Source organism: Sparus aurata, chromosome 20 (assembly GCF_900880675.1).
Source record: "Sparus aurata chromosome 20, fSpaAur1.1, whole genome shotgun sequence".
NCBI classification, from domain to species: domain Eukaryota; kingdom Metazoa; phylum Chordata; class Actinopteri; order Spariformes; family Sparidae; genus Sparus; species Sparus aurata.
Genome location: NC_044206.1, coordinates 23,523,438 through 23,539,859, shown reverse-complemented (window position 1 = coordinate 23,539,859; position 16,422 = coordinate 23,523,438). Strand labels below are relative to the sequence as shown.

Genomic DNA, 16,422 nt, shown 5'->3' with positions numbered 1-16,422 from the left:
CTCTTGACTGCATGTGGATGTTTCATAACAAGACTAAAAGTCTATGGTCATCCAAGCTTTAAGCTGTACTTAAGTACACAATTACAATGTTAATGTGCTGCTAAAGTTTAGCAGGTATAATATTTATCATATTCAATCCCTTAGTTCCATCTCAAGACCTTAACCTTACAGCACGGAGATATACAGTACTGAGACAAGTAAATCCACTCCAAATTAAGATTTCAGTATTGTCATTACGAGCTCTAAGCACCGATATGTCTTACCTTAAATTGACAAAGCAGGGTGTGAGGTGGTAAGGTTTCTTCACCAGATGTCATTTGACCCAAAACAATCTCCCTGTCGCCTGAAAGACGAAGAGCAACAAGCCAAAATGTCAGAATGATTACAGGCCTTATGCTCAAACAAACACTCATGCTGACAATACGCTGACAATATGCTGACAATATGCTGACATGTCTTTACACTCAAACCGACAAGATCTAGTAATTCACTTCAGGTTCGATGCACAAGTGCAGACAAAACAACGGTCCATATACTAGTTGTTGACTTTGTCTTCTGTGTTTTACACTGTTAAATCACACATTAAAGTATCTACCGGCTAATCGTTTGACTTTGGAGACATTTCATACTTATTGACTTATTGAATAATGAAATAAGCAAGTTATGTCCTTTGACTGTTTGTTGTCGAAAAGAAGCAATTTGAAGATGTTACTCTGGGCTCTGAACATTTTTTATGAGCATTTTTCACATATTTCTGACATTTAATAGACGATTAAGCGATGAAATGATCAATCATGAACAAAATCTGCAGATGAATCAATACTGAAAATGCTTGTTGCAGCCGTGGCTAGAATAGATATTATGTTAGGCAATACTTTTCATTTTCACATTCTATTTGAACACGTCAGGACAGACGTAGATGCTGATGAAGTATTGTTTTGGTATCGATACTGAAACTCAGGTACTGTCTTCGAACAAGTATCACAAATGTCAAACAATACCAACCCTAGATGTAATAACATAATACTGTGGTATCTCATAAATTCAAATTCCTGCAAAATTAACTTTCATCCCCCCTGTTTACGGCATTGTTTAATTTGTCCCTAAAAACAGAACGCATGTGGATGAAATTGGGGTTTAATGTTAAAAGTGTGGGTGGTACACAGTTATTTTGGTTGGAGGTTACGCACCTCTTCCCCCTTATTTGCCTGACATTGAAGCAAGTGTTATCAACAGCACACCCACTGGTGCACACACTTCTTGTCCTTGTACGCAACGTTTTTGCGACTGCAGAGAGACTCAGACATACGAGTGGACATCAGCAATCGAAATATTTTTCTTTTTGCATGTCATCATGCGCTGGCTGCTGGCTGCATACTGCGGGCTTGCTCTGATCAACATCTCAGGTAAATGTCAACTCCTGCAATAAGATTAATTTAATTTTTTTAAGTTACAGTATTTGTACTAAATTTTAAATGTATTAAATCGCGGAATATAGCATTCAGCACACAGCAATACAATTAGACAAATCATTTCTTGTTGTTTTAAGCAGCCATTTGATCGTTATTCTTTGTGTCTGTTTAACCACAGATACAGGTGTTTTGCATGTTATTTTTGACTCCCCAGTAGCATTACTTCCTGGCCATCTGGGGGGAAAGAGGAAGTTGTCCTCTGAGACAAAGGCGGATTTCATCTTGTTTATTGAAATATACTGTACACACAGAAGACCAAGTTATCCTATTCAATCATTTTATCTGTACGTCAGGTTTCTTTACGTCAGACTTAAAGTAAGTTTAAAGGAAGATAATGAACATAACAAAAGAAAAGATTCATTTATAACACAATAAAAATAATAAATATATACTTGAGGTGTACTGAGCAGTGCATTATTGAAAAAACACATTTATAAATGTATATATTATTAGTATTTCTTGACAGCTGTAGACTCCTCACCCTGCTTGGTTGTTATGTTAAGGATGAGCTTGAAGTTACACAAAGCGCTTTATGTTCACTGGCTACTTGTGCAGTAAAGTTACATACAGCTGCATAGGAAGCTGCTGGGATGTAGCAGGGTCCTGTTTCTAATAAATAAATAATTTGCCTTAGGATCAGTGCATAGACTTTTGTACTATTGGATACTGATTCCAGCATTTTAGGCAGTATTGGAGGCATTTCCAATATTAGGTATTAACATTGGAAGAAACCTAATAAATACAGCCAACTTTAAAAACAAACCAATAACCCCACCCAACCATTCCCAACATGGCTAGAGCATCAAAAACTCTACAGGTTGGATTAACCCAATCATTTCCTCTAGTATCTCCTCTCTTGTCCAACACAAACGTTTAAACAAAACATTCCTTTTTACTGCCTGAAACCCACAATGACTACAGCCCGGAGACAATCAGTTGATCACTCTGGGCTGCAGTTCATGCTTATTTTAATTTGAGTAATCTGACAAATGTGTTTCAGAGAAGCAGATAACTTACTTGTTCTGACTATGGTTTGTGAGGATCAAAATCTCACAGGGCAAAAGGTGATTTCATTTTGTTTTATTGAACCAAAAGAAGAAATATTCAATTTACAGTCATATAAAAACGGGGGAGAAAACAGCAAATCTTTACATTTGAGAAGTTTGGCATTTTTTTCTTTGTTAATATTCTCAATGACTAATTTATTATCAAAATCACTTCTGATTAATATTCAATCAATTGACTGATTGTTTTGGCATTAGCTAAGACCGTTGATATACAATCAATGTCTGGTCCATGATAACTCAATTCTGTTTCACCCTACAAGTACAGCATAATGTTTAGAGCTGACACAGTCGAATAATTGACGATACAATTTACAGAAATGTATTAAGTGATGTCATTTATCAAGTCAGTTCAGAACAGTATATGGCACGTTTTCTGTATTTGCTGCATTTCTGTGTTATACCTCATTGTGAATGTATTTGTTTTCCCAATTTTCCCTTTTTTTACTGAGGTGCTGGCAACAGTTACATATATTTTCAGTTCCATACTTTTATATCTTTGAGTTTTTTTTACTTTTGGTTGGACAAAATAAGCCTTGTGAAGCCATCGCCTTGTAAAATTATGACCAAGATGTCTGACTTGCTTAAGAAGAACTCTTGAATGTCTACATTTCTATCCTCTCCACATCCATTAAGTACATAAATGTGATGTCAAAGTCAGTATCATGTTGGAGAGGCATTCAGTATACTTATGAACAGCAATGCAGGGACAATATTCAGCCAAATAATCTGCATACATGTTTGTCTGAAGAGATTTATAGTAACTGCCACTGTATCTGTGTAACAATGTCCCTGAACCTTCCTTTCTCTGCTCAGTGGCTCTAAACGACGACCATCTGATCAGACAGAAGCCGCGGTTCTATGGCGGGACGACCCACAAGAAAGCTGTGGTCATTTTCTGTTTGTCCTACAAGCAACGCCCGTCAGCCACTGTGGAGTGGTACAAGGACAACAAGTACAATGAAGATAAAAAAAGACGGATAAACCCGGAACGCGGAAGAATAGAAATTCATAACATAAGTCGGTCTACGATCCAGTCCATTCTCAAAATCTATACTCCGAAGATGACGGACACAGGAGTGTACTTCTGCAAGTTAAACGGCACATGGGGACCTGGCACTGAAGTTCAAGTTACCAGTAAGTGGCTGGAACTACATGTGTTCTATGCTGACCAACAGACGCATGATGCATTGTTACTTTGAGTGGTATTTCCCTGTATTTTATTGAGGTGGTTCCTACCAGGTCACCTCTGAAAATACATTTTTCCTACATAAATCTTTCCTCTCACAGGACCACTTCTCCGTGACAAGGCACTCTACAGGAGCAATATGAAGGATGGTCTCATTGTCCTGCAGGGCCTGCTGCTGGCTGTGTGTATTGCTGCTGTACTGCTACGTAAAAGAACAATGGTGAGGATGAGAAGAAAAACCTGAGACAAATATTTGGTTTCCCAGACTGTGCTGCTGTTTAGTGAAGCAGTTGCATGGGAATTAGATGGAATGAAACTGCAGACTAGGGCTGCAACATATGATTATTCATTAACAGTTACTCTGGCAATTATTCAATCGATTAATTGCTTGCAACTAATGTTCTCTCAGTCAACTAATCAACTAATCAGCTTGTCATTGCAGGGCTACTATGGTTGTGTATAACCATATAAAATTAAAACAAAGGAAGAAGTAGATGAGACTAATCTCTTATGATCTGGTTTTTTGAGGAACCTAAGCTTGAGTACTAAGTACTTCTATACCAACCTCTATACTATACTTTACATATAGCACATAACAGTACACTTACAGACATATTGTTGCTTGTAATATTACTATAAAATTTTATGATCATTTAGTTGTGTCTTGGCTGCTGAAAAAACACCCCAGACCGAGCCAACTCTGTGACAGAATATTTTAGGGGAGACATGCCTACAGATACAAGTACAGAGATATACTGGTTTCAAAGTACGCTGTGGTATGAAAATTTAGGGTTATTGTACCTTATACATTTGCTAATGTATGGTATTGAATGCTACCATATTAGCACTCTTATTAATATATACATTTCAAGTTTATATCAAGTTTCATGTCTGTAAGGACATTATATTTTGAGAAATTATAAGAAACCCTCATTGTTCATTCCAAATAATAATGTATCATAATATAACAATACACTTTATCTATATAGCACCTTTACAAACAGAGTTTATAAAGTGCTATGACAATCAAGGAAAGCAGGAAACTGTGGAGGACAATATTATGGAACAAACAATCAATGACAGATGATTTTGCTTGGTATTGTCTGGGTATTAAGTTGGGTTAAGGTTTGTGCCAACCGCCCTATTAATTATCAACAATCAAATCATAGTATTACCATCTGCAGTGTTACAGCAGCCATGAAGATGAATTTGAAAAGGAGAATACAATTAACTCACTAAAAAACTAACAGTAACTAGAATATAAAAACAGAAAATTGAGAATACTTACTGAACTAAAACGAGGACCACACTCTCCAAGTTCAGTTTTGCTAGTAGCGTTAACGTAACATCTAAAATCTAAAATCACTGTATTGATTAGCTGGTTAAAATTTAATGTAGTACCACCAGTAACAACATGTCAAGCCATTAACACAACTAACCACTACTAACTAACTAACTAACTTACATGTGAAGCGCAAATAAACCAACCGTTTTGTGGACTAGCTTAACCGCTATCGCTAGCTACGTTAGCTAGCATAACACAGCTAGCCATAATTGATAACGATAAAAGAATGATAAGCAGGGTTTTTTCCGGCATAAACCTTATTTTACATTACTTGTGATAAGTAACCACCGCCGCTCAAGCTGAAAGATATCACTGACCCGTTTTAGTTGCATGTATTAAGTTCCTTCCTGAAATCATTTTTGACACCGAAACCAGCTGCCTCATGAAGATAGCGTTGCCTAGCAACAGGACTGTTAGCCACGAACAGAAAAAGTAGCTTATCAGTTTTCCTATTTCAGTCCTTCCTCGTCATCTTAAGTGCTCCTTTATCTACTCGAACATGTGTTTGAGGTTTAGGTCTTTGATAAAATAGTTGCCACCGACACAGGTGTTATTAAAACCCCAAACTACACGACTTTCAGCCATTTTTCGGTCCAATTTAAGGCATGCAGCTAGCTAAGAGAATTCCATGATCGTATTTACGTCGCCATTATCTCCAACTTAAGTCATATTTTTGTGTTTTGTGTTATGTTCTTTATTTATTTCAGTATCTCATTTCTTCTTTAAACAGGGTGAAAAGTCTGACAGCATATATGAGGAGCCTGAAACTGATCACATCTATGAGGTTAGTCTCTATTTCACAGTGGTATTGATCCAAGATGAGGTCTTCTTGTCTGTTTGTATCATTTACTGATCACATTGTATAGAGGGTCATTAATGCCAGCTAAAGAAAATAATTTAAAAATCATTATTATAACATTATTATAACATAAAAAGTCATGATAATTACATTTCAAAAAGTCCCAATAATCAGATTTTTTCTTAAAGTCAAAATTATACGGCTAAAAATCATAACGATGACAAGAAAAGGCAAAGTTAATATACATTTAACATGAATTTCATTATTATGACTTTTTATGTTATATTTTAGTTTCTTTTTATTTGAGAATTTCATTTTTTATCTAACTGTAAGACCTTTCTCTCATAATCTGACCTATTTTTACCATTGAGCCTTTTAATCTCACAAATACGACTTTTATTACATTAGCATAGTTGCCAACTCTCCCGATTCACGCGGGAGACTCCCGATTTTTATCCCTATCTCCCTCGATGCTCCCGGTCAGTAATTTCTCCCGTTAATCTCCCGATTTTACAGTAAAGGAAACAAGTAAGATTGTGTCCCTATATTTGTTGCAGTATCTGGCAACCCTGGCCTGCCTGTGTGGATGAGCAGGTGTGTGATTGTTACTGATAAATCCCGCAATCCGGCTTTTCCGACCTGAAAATGAGGCTCTCGTGAATCATGCAAATCTGTTTTTCTTTTTTTTTTCTTTTTTTTTGGAGGGGGGGGGGGTTGCGCAAGGCACGGTCGGTCGGGTATTGATAAACATAATGACATTTGAGTTTGATGATGACGTGATTTTTGTCGGTTTAATATCACGAGCGAATGGGGAATTTAAGTTGCACACAGTGAAAGCACCATACCCCAAGTTATCTTGAAATCGATTATTATTGTCATTACTGCTATTTGTACCGTTGAAGTTGAGTGACTGAAATCCTCGTCATCCTATGCAAAGGCTGCAACAGGCGACTCATCGAACCGGGGTGAAGTTAGTTTCAGTTTGGATATTCTGTGGATATCGGGTCCAGCTGAGACTTTACTGAGGTTCTCCAAGTGTCAGCAGCAGGAGGACGGTCAGCTCACCTCTCAGAGCCTCGCGCTGAATCACTGAGACTGATTTAGGGACCGTCATTAAATTACTTAGCATAAATAAATTAATACAAAATAACTGCTGTTTTTTAGAATATCTTTCATGTCATGTGACCCAGTGACTCCAAACCAGCTGCAGATTGTATCAGTAAACTGGACGAGTAAGACACCTATTGTTATTGTATTTTAGTGCTTCCTCTATTTAATATGAATATTAATATGCATAAATTATGATGAATTATTATGATAAATATTATGAATTATTTCTCAATAGCTTCCATGGCATGTGGCTCACTGACTTCTGAAATGCTCAGGATGTTAACATATTTTCAAGCAGCAATGTCAGCTTCTACACTATTTTGTCTCATGTCTTAGATTCTGATTCTGAAATTCTGAAAATGATTTTCTTTTCAAAAATCTCACGAGTAGGTGAGATTTAAAGGGTCATTTTTCAAATTTTTTTCCGGGGGGGCATGCCCCCAGGGGAATTAGGGGAAACACTGTTCTAAGAATTTTGTTTGGTTTAAAATACAAGGCAAGAAATTATGACAAATAAATCGCACACCTGGCGAAGGAACCTTGTTACTTGGGCCGATACACCGATGAAAAAAATCTCCCTATTTTTCACAACCCAATGTTGGCAAGTATGCATTATTTCAACTTTTATCACATAATATGAGGTTTTATCTCACACCTCTGACCTTTTATCTAATATTGACTTTTTATCTCATAGTTTATATTATTTTAATCTCAAACTTTAATTTTTTATCCAACTATTATGACTTTTATCTCATAATTAAGACTCTCGTGTCATAATCTGACCTATTTTTATCTTTCTGTCTTTTTTCTCATAATATGACTTTCATCCATCACATAATTTAAACTTTAATCACATAATTAGGACTTTTTATGTTATAATTTAGATGTTTTAATCTCATAATTATTATTTTTTTTTTTTATCCAACTAAGACTATTCTCTCATAATTTCACCTATTTTCAACTTTTGATTAAGACATTCATCTTATAATGTGACCTCTTTTTACCTTTATGTCTTTATATCTCATATATACGACTTTTATCACATAACTTTTTACTTATTAACTCAGTCTAATTCTTTCATGCTGTTGGCTTTTATTCTATAATAATTACGTTATGTGTCATAATTGTGATATTTCATCTAAGAATTTTGCCTTTTTATCTCATAATTATACATTTTATCTTGTCGTATATCAAATTCTAAGATTTCAGATCAGAAATGAGCTTTCATACAATTGAGAAGACATGTCGCAGCTGTGGGTTTTTACATACAGACAGCAGGACACACACCACTGAGTTCTTAACCACAATTGTGTCTTGTTGGCAGATGTGCCCCTCAGGTGTCAAAGTGGAAGTAACTCTAATGAGCCTTTTTTGCAAGAACAATGAAACAATGAGTCTGGAGATTCGTACTTGTAGCTTGAGAAATAGATTTTAGTGCTGTTTTCTTCTTGTTTGAATCACATTCAGATGACTTTTTGGTGTAAACAGCAGCATTTAGTGCAAATTGTTGATTTGTACACTTTTCTGTAGAGTGTCAGGAGCGACAGAGATTCTAATAGAAACAAGATGTTTAAATGTCAACGCTGCCGTGTCTACATTTTGCATGTATGCATTTCTGAGTAATGCAAATCAAAGCTTTACTGGAATGCCCAAACTGAGTCATAAACTGTACTTAAACTAAAGGCCACACAGGACCCACATATACACATGCTAACTTATACCTCTAACATCTGTCTCTCAGGGTTTGGCGATTGAGACATGTGGAGGAGGTCTGTACGAGGAACTGTCTGTTTACGCCCAGCCCGAAGGTGCCGAGGCCCCGTGGGAGTGAGACTGAACTACTTCTAACCTCGACACTTTTGCCTTAACGTCTAAATTATATGTTGTAAAGAGTCAGATGTGGAGATCAGTAATTGTCTTGATTTTTTTTTGTAAATGTGCGACATCTTTTCAACTTTTTCTAAATCGCTTGTAATATCTGCTGTTGATTTTATGCTGTTTAGTGACTCTGGGTTGAATTCATCAGGTTCAATTCCACATTTTTTGGTGCTTAAAGAGGCTTTTTTTTGTGTGTGTTTGTGTGTATTATTTTAAAAATGGCTTCTCTGGTTTTGACAGTTTGACTATTTAAGACCTAGCTCGTCACAGATCTGGTGTGCGCCGGAGCCTGAGCTACTTGTTCTTGTTGTGTGATTATGTCAGAGAATATGTAAAGGGGAAAAAAGCAATAAAGAAAGAATGAATTTGCTGTAGAAAGTCTTATTTTTATTGTCTTTTACGGGTATAAATATAGAAAAGTTGAATAAATAATCTGATCAACAACATTTTCATGTATAAAAGTAACAATCACTCAATAAATAGACAAACAACTCAATGAGAAGATAAATAAGTGCAATAATAAATAAAAAAAATAAATAGATAAATAAATAGTTGAACAGATGGTTAATGTGACAGGTCTCAGTTGGTTCTGGTTGCAGATGTAACCAGCTGGTTTGCTCTCATCAGATGGACTTTGACTTCCCCCCTGATCAGCTCCCAGGCTTCAGCACTGTGGCCCTGCACACAGAAGAATACCATCATGATTAAAACATGATCAATACTGTAGATAGATTGATCAATAGATAGAAAATGAATGCACAAACTTACCATTCTCTTGAGGACGTGGCTGGACAGTCTCTGGAAGTACATGTGCAGCTTCTTGTTCTTCTTCTTGTGTCCGTGGCTCCCGATCTAAATGAACACACAGCAGCAGATCAGTCAGAGCAGCCTGATGCACGTCTGTAACTTTTAAATGTCAGAGAACAAGTGAGGTGATGTTGATCCACACTGAGACTCACACAGGAGCGAAGCTCGTCGGCCTGCTGGGTCACAACGTTGACAAAGTTCTCCACTGTGTTCTCCTCCCATGATGCCGAGCTGTGATCCTCCTCAAACAGGACAGACGTCTCATTCAGAACCTGAGCTGTGAAGGCAAGTTTATCCTCAGCCTGGAAGAAGAAGGAGGAGAAGAAGAAGAAGAAGAAGAAGGAGAAGAAGAAGAAGAAGAAGAAGAAAATGATGATGATGAAGAAGAAGACACTTTTAACAATCACCAGGTTTTCACAGTAAATATCATTTTAAAATGAAATAATAATGAAGCATTTTAATGTTGCACATACTGTAAATGTACAATAATTTACTGGCTACTCAGTTGTGGTAACAATACAGTGATAAATAAAGTTTTGTCTTCTCTGTAGTTTTCTATAAAAGTATACAAAGTAAAGATGACTTGTTGTGTTTCCATGCAGAGCTGCAGCAGAGGACAGCTGAGGAGGACTTACTGATGCTTTGGACGCCTGGCTGTACAGATGATCAGGGAAGGTGTTCTTCACTTCATCATCCTCAGTGCTGTTAGTGGAGTTATTAGCCTGCAGCACACACACACACACATACACACACACACACACACACACACACACACACACACACACGTCATGTGTTAAGGAAACACAGAGTAAAGTAAAGTCCTCCAGTGAACATCATCCAGTGACTGTAAACAAAGACTCACCATGGTATCCAGCAGCTCCAGATAGTTTTCACTGTGCTGTCTGAATTTACCATCCGTGATCCATCTGCAGCTGAGCGAGGAGGCTGCACTGTTCACACTGAGAGACAGGCACACCAACAAGATCCTGCTGAGCATCTTCAAACTGATCCAGGTGCTGTTTGTATGGAGCAGACTGGGATGTGTCCTGGTGTTGTGTTGGAGCAGACCTGCAGCGCCTCATTTATACTGTAGCACCTATTTCATTTTCCACACATACACCTGCGGCAGCACAACGTGAACTGTGGCTTCAGATGCTCCGCATACCTGCATGACGTCACACGTTTTCGGATTTGACAAACAGACATCAGAGCAGAGGTGAAATATCACGACCACATCATGTGGACACAAGATGAAAACTGAGTCTGATGGAGAAACTTTGCTGCCGTGGGAAATCATGATTATGAGATCAAAACGAAAATATGGTAAACATGTATTTCTTAATTATTCAGATTTTATATCTCATAATCCTGGAGTTTATTTAATAATTATTTATTTTTATTTCATCCAATAATTCTGACTTTTATTTCTCATATCTGATTTGACTCGTTAGAACAAAATGATCATAATTGTCTTTTTTTAAAATCGTAACTCTGACTTTCTCAGATTAATGACGTTTTATATCATAATTGTGGATTTTGTCTCGCTATTTTGACTTTTTATAGAACTACTATGAACTTTACGCCCCCGAAATATCGACTTTTATTATTGTTCGATCTCTTTTCAATCATTTTCTTGATTTAATTGGCAGAAACTGACTTCCACATATCAAATAATACCTCAAAAAAGCAGCTCACATCATATTAGAATTGTATTATTCGATACTGTAAATTATGGGATTTTTAAAGGATAATTGCTGCATTTTTAAAATCCTCATCACTGATGATGATTGTCGCATATTTTAATATTCATCTCGGTTTTTGTTGGTTTACGGTGTTTTCATCGTCTCTGATGACGTCATATGTTTCTGTAAATGTGTTTTTTTAAAAACAATCAGTGTCCAGTTGTTTTGGACCTCCATCGTTATCGGCGTGTATCGATGATATTGATGAATGAACGCTCTGTGTCCAGCAGGAGACGTGAAGCGGAAGTTCCCACAGAGAGAAAGTGAAAGTGACTGCGGCCTCTGACGCTCATTCATCAGAAGAGATCAGTGACATTTCACCATGTTTCAGCTCCAACATGGAGGACAGAGGGGGATTCTCCTTCACACGTTAGTTCACACGTTACAGCAACATTTTCAGCCTCGGTCAGAACATGAAAACCAGTCACACAGAGTGGACAAACGTGTCTTATGGTAAGATAGGCTTTTATTGTGAAAGTGCGGTGATGTAATAAAGATATAAATACTATAGAGAGCATAACAGATCAATAAAACACAAATAGAAAGTATATAGGAGCAATTAAAATCAAATTACAACGAAGAAAAGACACCAAACTGATATATGTGTGTGTGTGTGTGTGTGTGCGCGCGCGCGTGCGTGCGTGTGAAATAGAAAGATTCAAACACTGTAAAAAGTTATTACAGAATTTATTGAAATCAACTTAACTTAACTTCTCTGATTAACTTAACATACACATAAACGTTTCATTTCTTACATTCTGATTAAACTTTATTTTCAGAACCTGTGAAGTTATAAACATGAGTCCTTTCAACTCGAAGTCTTTTGACTTTAAATGATGAGTTGGATGAATTTAATGAACAGAGTTCAATCAACTCACTGAAATCAGTTATTAAAGAAACCTGATCAGCACATTGACAGACTTCCCAGCATGCACTGTGTCTGAGAGGTGAAACTCTCCTGAGACCTTTTGTTCTTTTATAGTCTGAAGAAAAACGTGTTTGTGAATCTTTAATAATTTTGAGAGAAGTCATGATTCTTTATTTTCACAATAACAAAGAAACTAACATGCTAACAGTGATAAAGAACAGTATTGAATTCAGTCTTTTCTTTATCAGACCTTTATATTTATTATATACTCACCATGAGCTGGTTATCATAATGTTTTTGTGCAAATGTTGATCAAAGTCTGAACAACAGGAGCATCTGCTGCTGTTTCCTGTGTGAAAAGAAGAGTTGATTCTTCAGATTACTCAAACTTACTCGTTGTGATCGTCAGTGTCATTGATTCAACTTAATATCTGAAGTTAACTGAAGATGAGTTTTCAAGTTCAGTTAACTTTAAACTGTTTCACACAAAAAAGAAAACTTGACAGACGATTTTAAACAAACTATTCAACATAAATCAAGTTAACTCAAATATTTAAGGCAGCAACTGAACTTCCATGTTTAAGTTGAAACAGCTCAAAATGATTCACAGTGAAGAATTATGTAAATACTCATTTTAATAACTGTGGCAGCTGCAGGTTGTAGGATGTGCTGAACTTTACTGACAGAAATGAAGTCGTCAACTTTTTGGATGAGCCAGAAGAATGTTAAAGGAAAAACAAAGTGAGGAGAGATTACTGATGTACATGATCATATAATACCTGAAATATGCTGTCCAGAGTAATCAATGACAGTCAGCTCACACTGATGTGAGTGTAGCAGAACATGAAACTAAGTTACAACATAAGATTGTAAACTCATCAGTACAATAGGATCAATAACAATGGTAACAATGATATAATGGCTCCAAATAACAATGATAATAGTGATAATAAGATAGTTATATTATTTTTAGTATCTTTCTAACCCACAACAGCAAATGACATAATGAGAAACATTTAAAACTCAGAGTACTTTTGTCTGTTGCGCCTCCTGTTGTACAGAAGCAGTACTGCATCACTGTGAGTTGTGTAGTACTGCAGTATTTCCAGACAGTAGCAGCACAAAAACTTCTCACTTCAGTCAATATGAGTGACAAACTTCATGTACATTAACTTTACAGTTAGTTTGGGATATTTTAGTTCCTCACTTGATTATTTATATGAATATTTTCAGTCACCACATCACAAAATCTCTAATTCTGAGTGATGTACTTTCATAATACTTCATTTCTAGCATTTTCATCTACTTCACACTCGACTTCACTATCACTCAGAGGGAGAAATTGTACTTCACTTTAGCTACTTTCAAATACATCAAAGAAAACATGATCAACAAATAACTTATGATGTGTTATTATAGATACATAATATATTCACAAAGCTCACCAGCAGAATAACTGAAAGTATCTCACACTTTACCAGCTGCAGCATTAAAGTGATAATAATTATAATACAGTAATATATCATTCTGAAATTAGTCATTCTGCATAACCTTTCCTTTTTGGTACTTTAAGTGCATTTTAATGTTAATAATGTTGTTATTTTCCTGTTGAGATTGCAGGACTTTCAGTTTGTAACAGAGTATTTCTACCCTGAGGTTTAGTTAGTTAAGTTCTTCTTCCACCAGCGTCGGTATGAATCAGTGAAGCTACAGTCGCCTCTCTGTTTAAACTGTATCTGCTCTAAGAAAACACTTGATTAAGTTTTTCAAATGACACATATTGAAGGACTCTGCCCTGACAGTTTGACAGTTTGACAGTTTCCATCTTGTAGCTTCAGCAGGTGTAAACACTGTAAATACTCATCAGACGTCAGGTGTTACTGCAGAAGTCTGAACGAGGCTCCACGTGTTCCTGCAGGTTGTTTTAATCGGACTCATCAAAGAGAAAAATCTGCATCCATCGTGTTTTTGTCACAGGAATTAAAACAATGAACACATTTTTATTTGCTGGAAGAATTTTTATTGACCATGACAAGAAATATAAAAATAAATACAATATTCTTTTGATGAAAATGTGAAAAAATAAGCTTGTTCAACAGCTCAGTAATAAATAAATAAATATGTTAATAAATACATATAAATAAATAAATAAATAGATAAATAAATAGATAGATAGATAGATAAATAAATAGTTGAACAGATGGTTAATGTGACAGGTCTCAGTTGGTTCTGGTTGCAGATGTAACCAGCTGGTTTGCTCTCATCAGATGGACTTTGACTTCCCCCCTGATCAGCTCCCAGGCTTCAGCACTGTGGCCCTGCACACAGAAGAATACCATCATGATTAAAACATGATCAATACTGTAGATAGATCGATCAATAGATAGAAAGATAGATGGAGAAGCTTACCATTCTCTTGAGGACGTGGCTGGACAGTCTCTGGAAGTACATGTGCAGCTTCTTGTTCTTCTTCTTGTGTCCGTGGCTCCCGATCTAAATGAACACACAGCAGCAGATCAGTCAGAGCAGCCTGATGCACGTCTGTAACTTTTAAATGTCAGAGAACAAGTGAGGTGATGTTGATCCACACTGAGACTCACACAGGAGCGAAGCTCGTCGGCCTGCTGGGTCACAACGTTGACAAAGTTCTCCACTGTGTTCTCCTCCCATGATGCCGAGCTGTGATCCTCCTCAAACAGGACAGACGTCTCATTCAGAACCTGAGCTGTGAAGGCAAGTTTATCCTCAGCCTGGAAGAAGAAGGAGAAGAAGAAGAAGAAGAAGAAGAAGGAGAAGAAGAAGAAGAAGAAGAAGAAGAAGAAGAAGAAGAAGAAGAAGAAGACACTTTTAACAATCACCAGGTTTTCACAGTAAATATCATTTTAAAATTAAATAATAATGAAGCATTTTAATGTTGCACATACTGTAAATGTACAATAATTTACTGGCTACTCAGTTGTGGCAACAATACAGTGATAAATAAAGTTTTGTCTTCTCTGTAGTTTTCTATAAAAGTATAAAAAGTAAAGATGACTTGTTGTGTTTCCATGCAGAGCTGCAGCAGAGGACAGCTGAGGAGGACTTACTGATGCTTTGGACGCCTGGCTGTACAGATGATCAGGGAAGGTGTTCTTCACTTCATCATCCTCAGTGCTGTTAGTGGAGTTATTAGCCTGCAGCGCACACACACACACACACACACACACACACACACACACACACACACACACACATCTGTGTTAAGGAAACACACAGTAAAGTAAAGTCCTCCAGTGAACATCATCCAGTGACTGTAAACAAAGACTCACCATGGTATCCAGCAGCTCCAGATAGTTTTCACTGTGCTGTCTGAATTTACCATCCGTGATCCATCTGCAGCTGAGCGAGGAGGCTGCACTGTTCACACTGAGAGACAGGCACACCAACAAGATCCTGCTGAGCATCTTCAAACTGATCCAGGTGCTGTTTGTATGGAGCAGACTGGGATGTGTCCTGGTGTTGTGTTGGAGCAGACCTGCAGCGCCTCATTTATACTGTAGCACCTATTTCATTTTCCACACATACACCTGCGGCAACACAACGTGAACTGTGGCTTCAGATGCTCCGCATACCTGCATGACGTCACACGTTTTCGGATTGACAAACAGACATCAGAGCAGAGGTGAAATATCACGACCACATCATGTGGACACAAGATGAAAACTGAGTCGGATGGAGAAACTTTGCTGCCGTGGGAAATCATGGTTATGAGATCAAAACGAAAATATGGTAAAAATGTATTTCTTAATAATTCTGATTTTATATCTCATAATCCTGGAGTTTATTTCATAATTATTTATTTTTATTTTATCCAGTAATTCTGACTTTTATTTCTCATATCTGATTTGACTCGTTAGAACAAAATGATCATAATTGTCTTTTTTTTTAAATCGTAACTCTGACTTTCTCAGATTAATGACGTTTTATATCATAGTTGTGGATTTTGTCTCGTTATTTTGACTTTTTATAGAACTACTATGAACTTTACGCCCCCGAAATATCGACTTTTATTATTGTTCGATCTCTTTTTAATCATTTTCTTGATTTAATTGGCAGAAACTGACTTCCACATATCAAATAATACCTCAAAAACGCAGCTCACATCATAT

At 36.7% G+C, this 16,422-nt stretch overlaps 3 protein-coding genes across 3 annotated transcripts; 1 reads left to right on the top strand and 2 right to left on the bottom strand.

The window, feature by feature from the left end:
• The first annotated feature begins 1,220 nt into the window (after positions 1-1,220).
• On the top strand, positions 1,221-9,231 carry cd79b (CD79b molecule, immunoglobulin-associated beta). Its single transcript, XM_030399564.1, has 5 exons — positions 1,221-1,406; positions 3,353-3,673; positions 3,827-3,945; positions 5,801-5,854; positions 8,721-9,231. Exons 1-5 carry the CDS (start codon positions 1,355-1,357, stop codon positions 8,808-8,810), a joined length of 636 nt encoding a protein of 211 aa, XP_030255424.1. The 5' UTR covers positions 1,221-1,354; the 3' UTR covers positions 8,811-9,231.
• A 187-nt stretch (positions 9,232-9,418) lies between these two features.
• On the bottom strand, positions 9,419-10,675 carry LOC115570807 (interferon a3). The gene is made up of 5 exons (XM_030399565.1): positions 10,527-10,675; positions 10,300-10,386; positions 9,817-9,966; positions 9,626-9,709; positions 9,419-9,535 (listed from the first exon to the last, which is right to left on the bottom strand). The coding sequence occupies exons 1-5, from the start codon at positions 10,659-10,661 to the stop codon at positions 9,437-9,439; spliced, it is 555 nt and encodes a 184-aa protein (XP_030255425.1). The 5' UTR covers positions 10,662-10,675; the 3' UTR covers positions 9,419-9,436.
• Positions 10,676-14,475: 3,800 nt separating this feature from the next.
• LOC115571523 (interferon a3-like) lies at positions 14,476-15,918 on the bottom strand. Its single transcript, XM_030400968.1, has 5 exons — positions 15,583-15,918; positions 15,361-15,447; positions 14,875-15,024; positions 14,684-14,767; positions 14,476-14,592 (listed from the first exon to the last, which is right to left on the bottom strand). The coding sequence occupies exons 1-5, from the start codon at positions 15,715-15,717 to the stop codon at positions 14,494-14,496; spliced, it is 555 nt and encodes a 184-aa protein (XP_030256828.1). The 5' UTR covers positions 15,718-15,918; the 3' UTR covers positions 14,476-14,493.
• Positions 15,919-16,422: the final 504 nt, after the last annotated feature.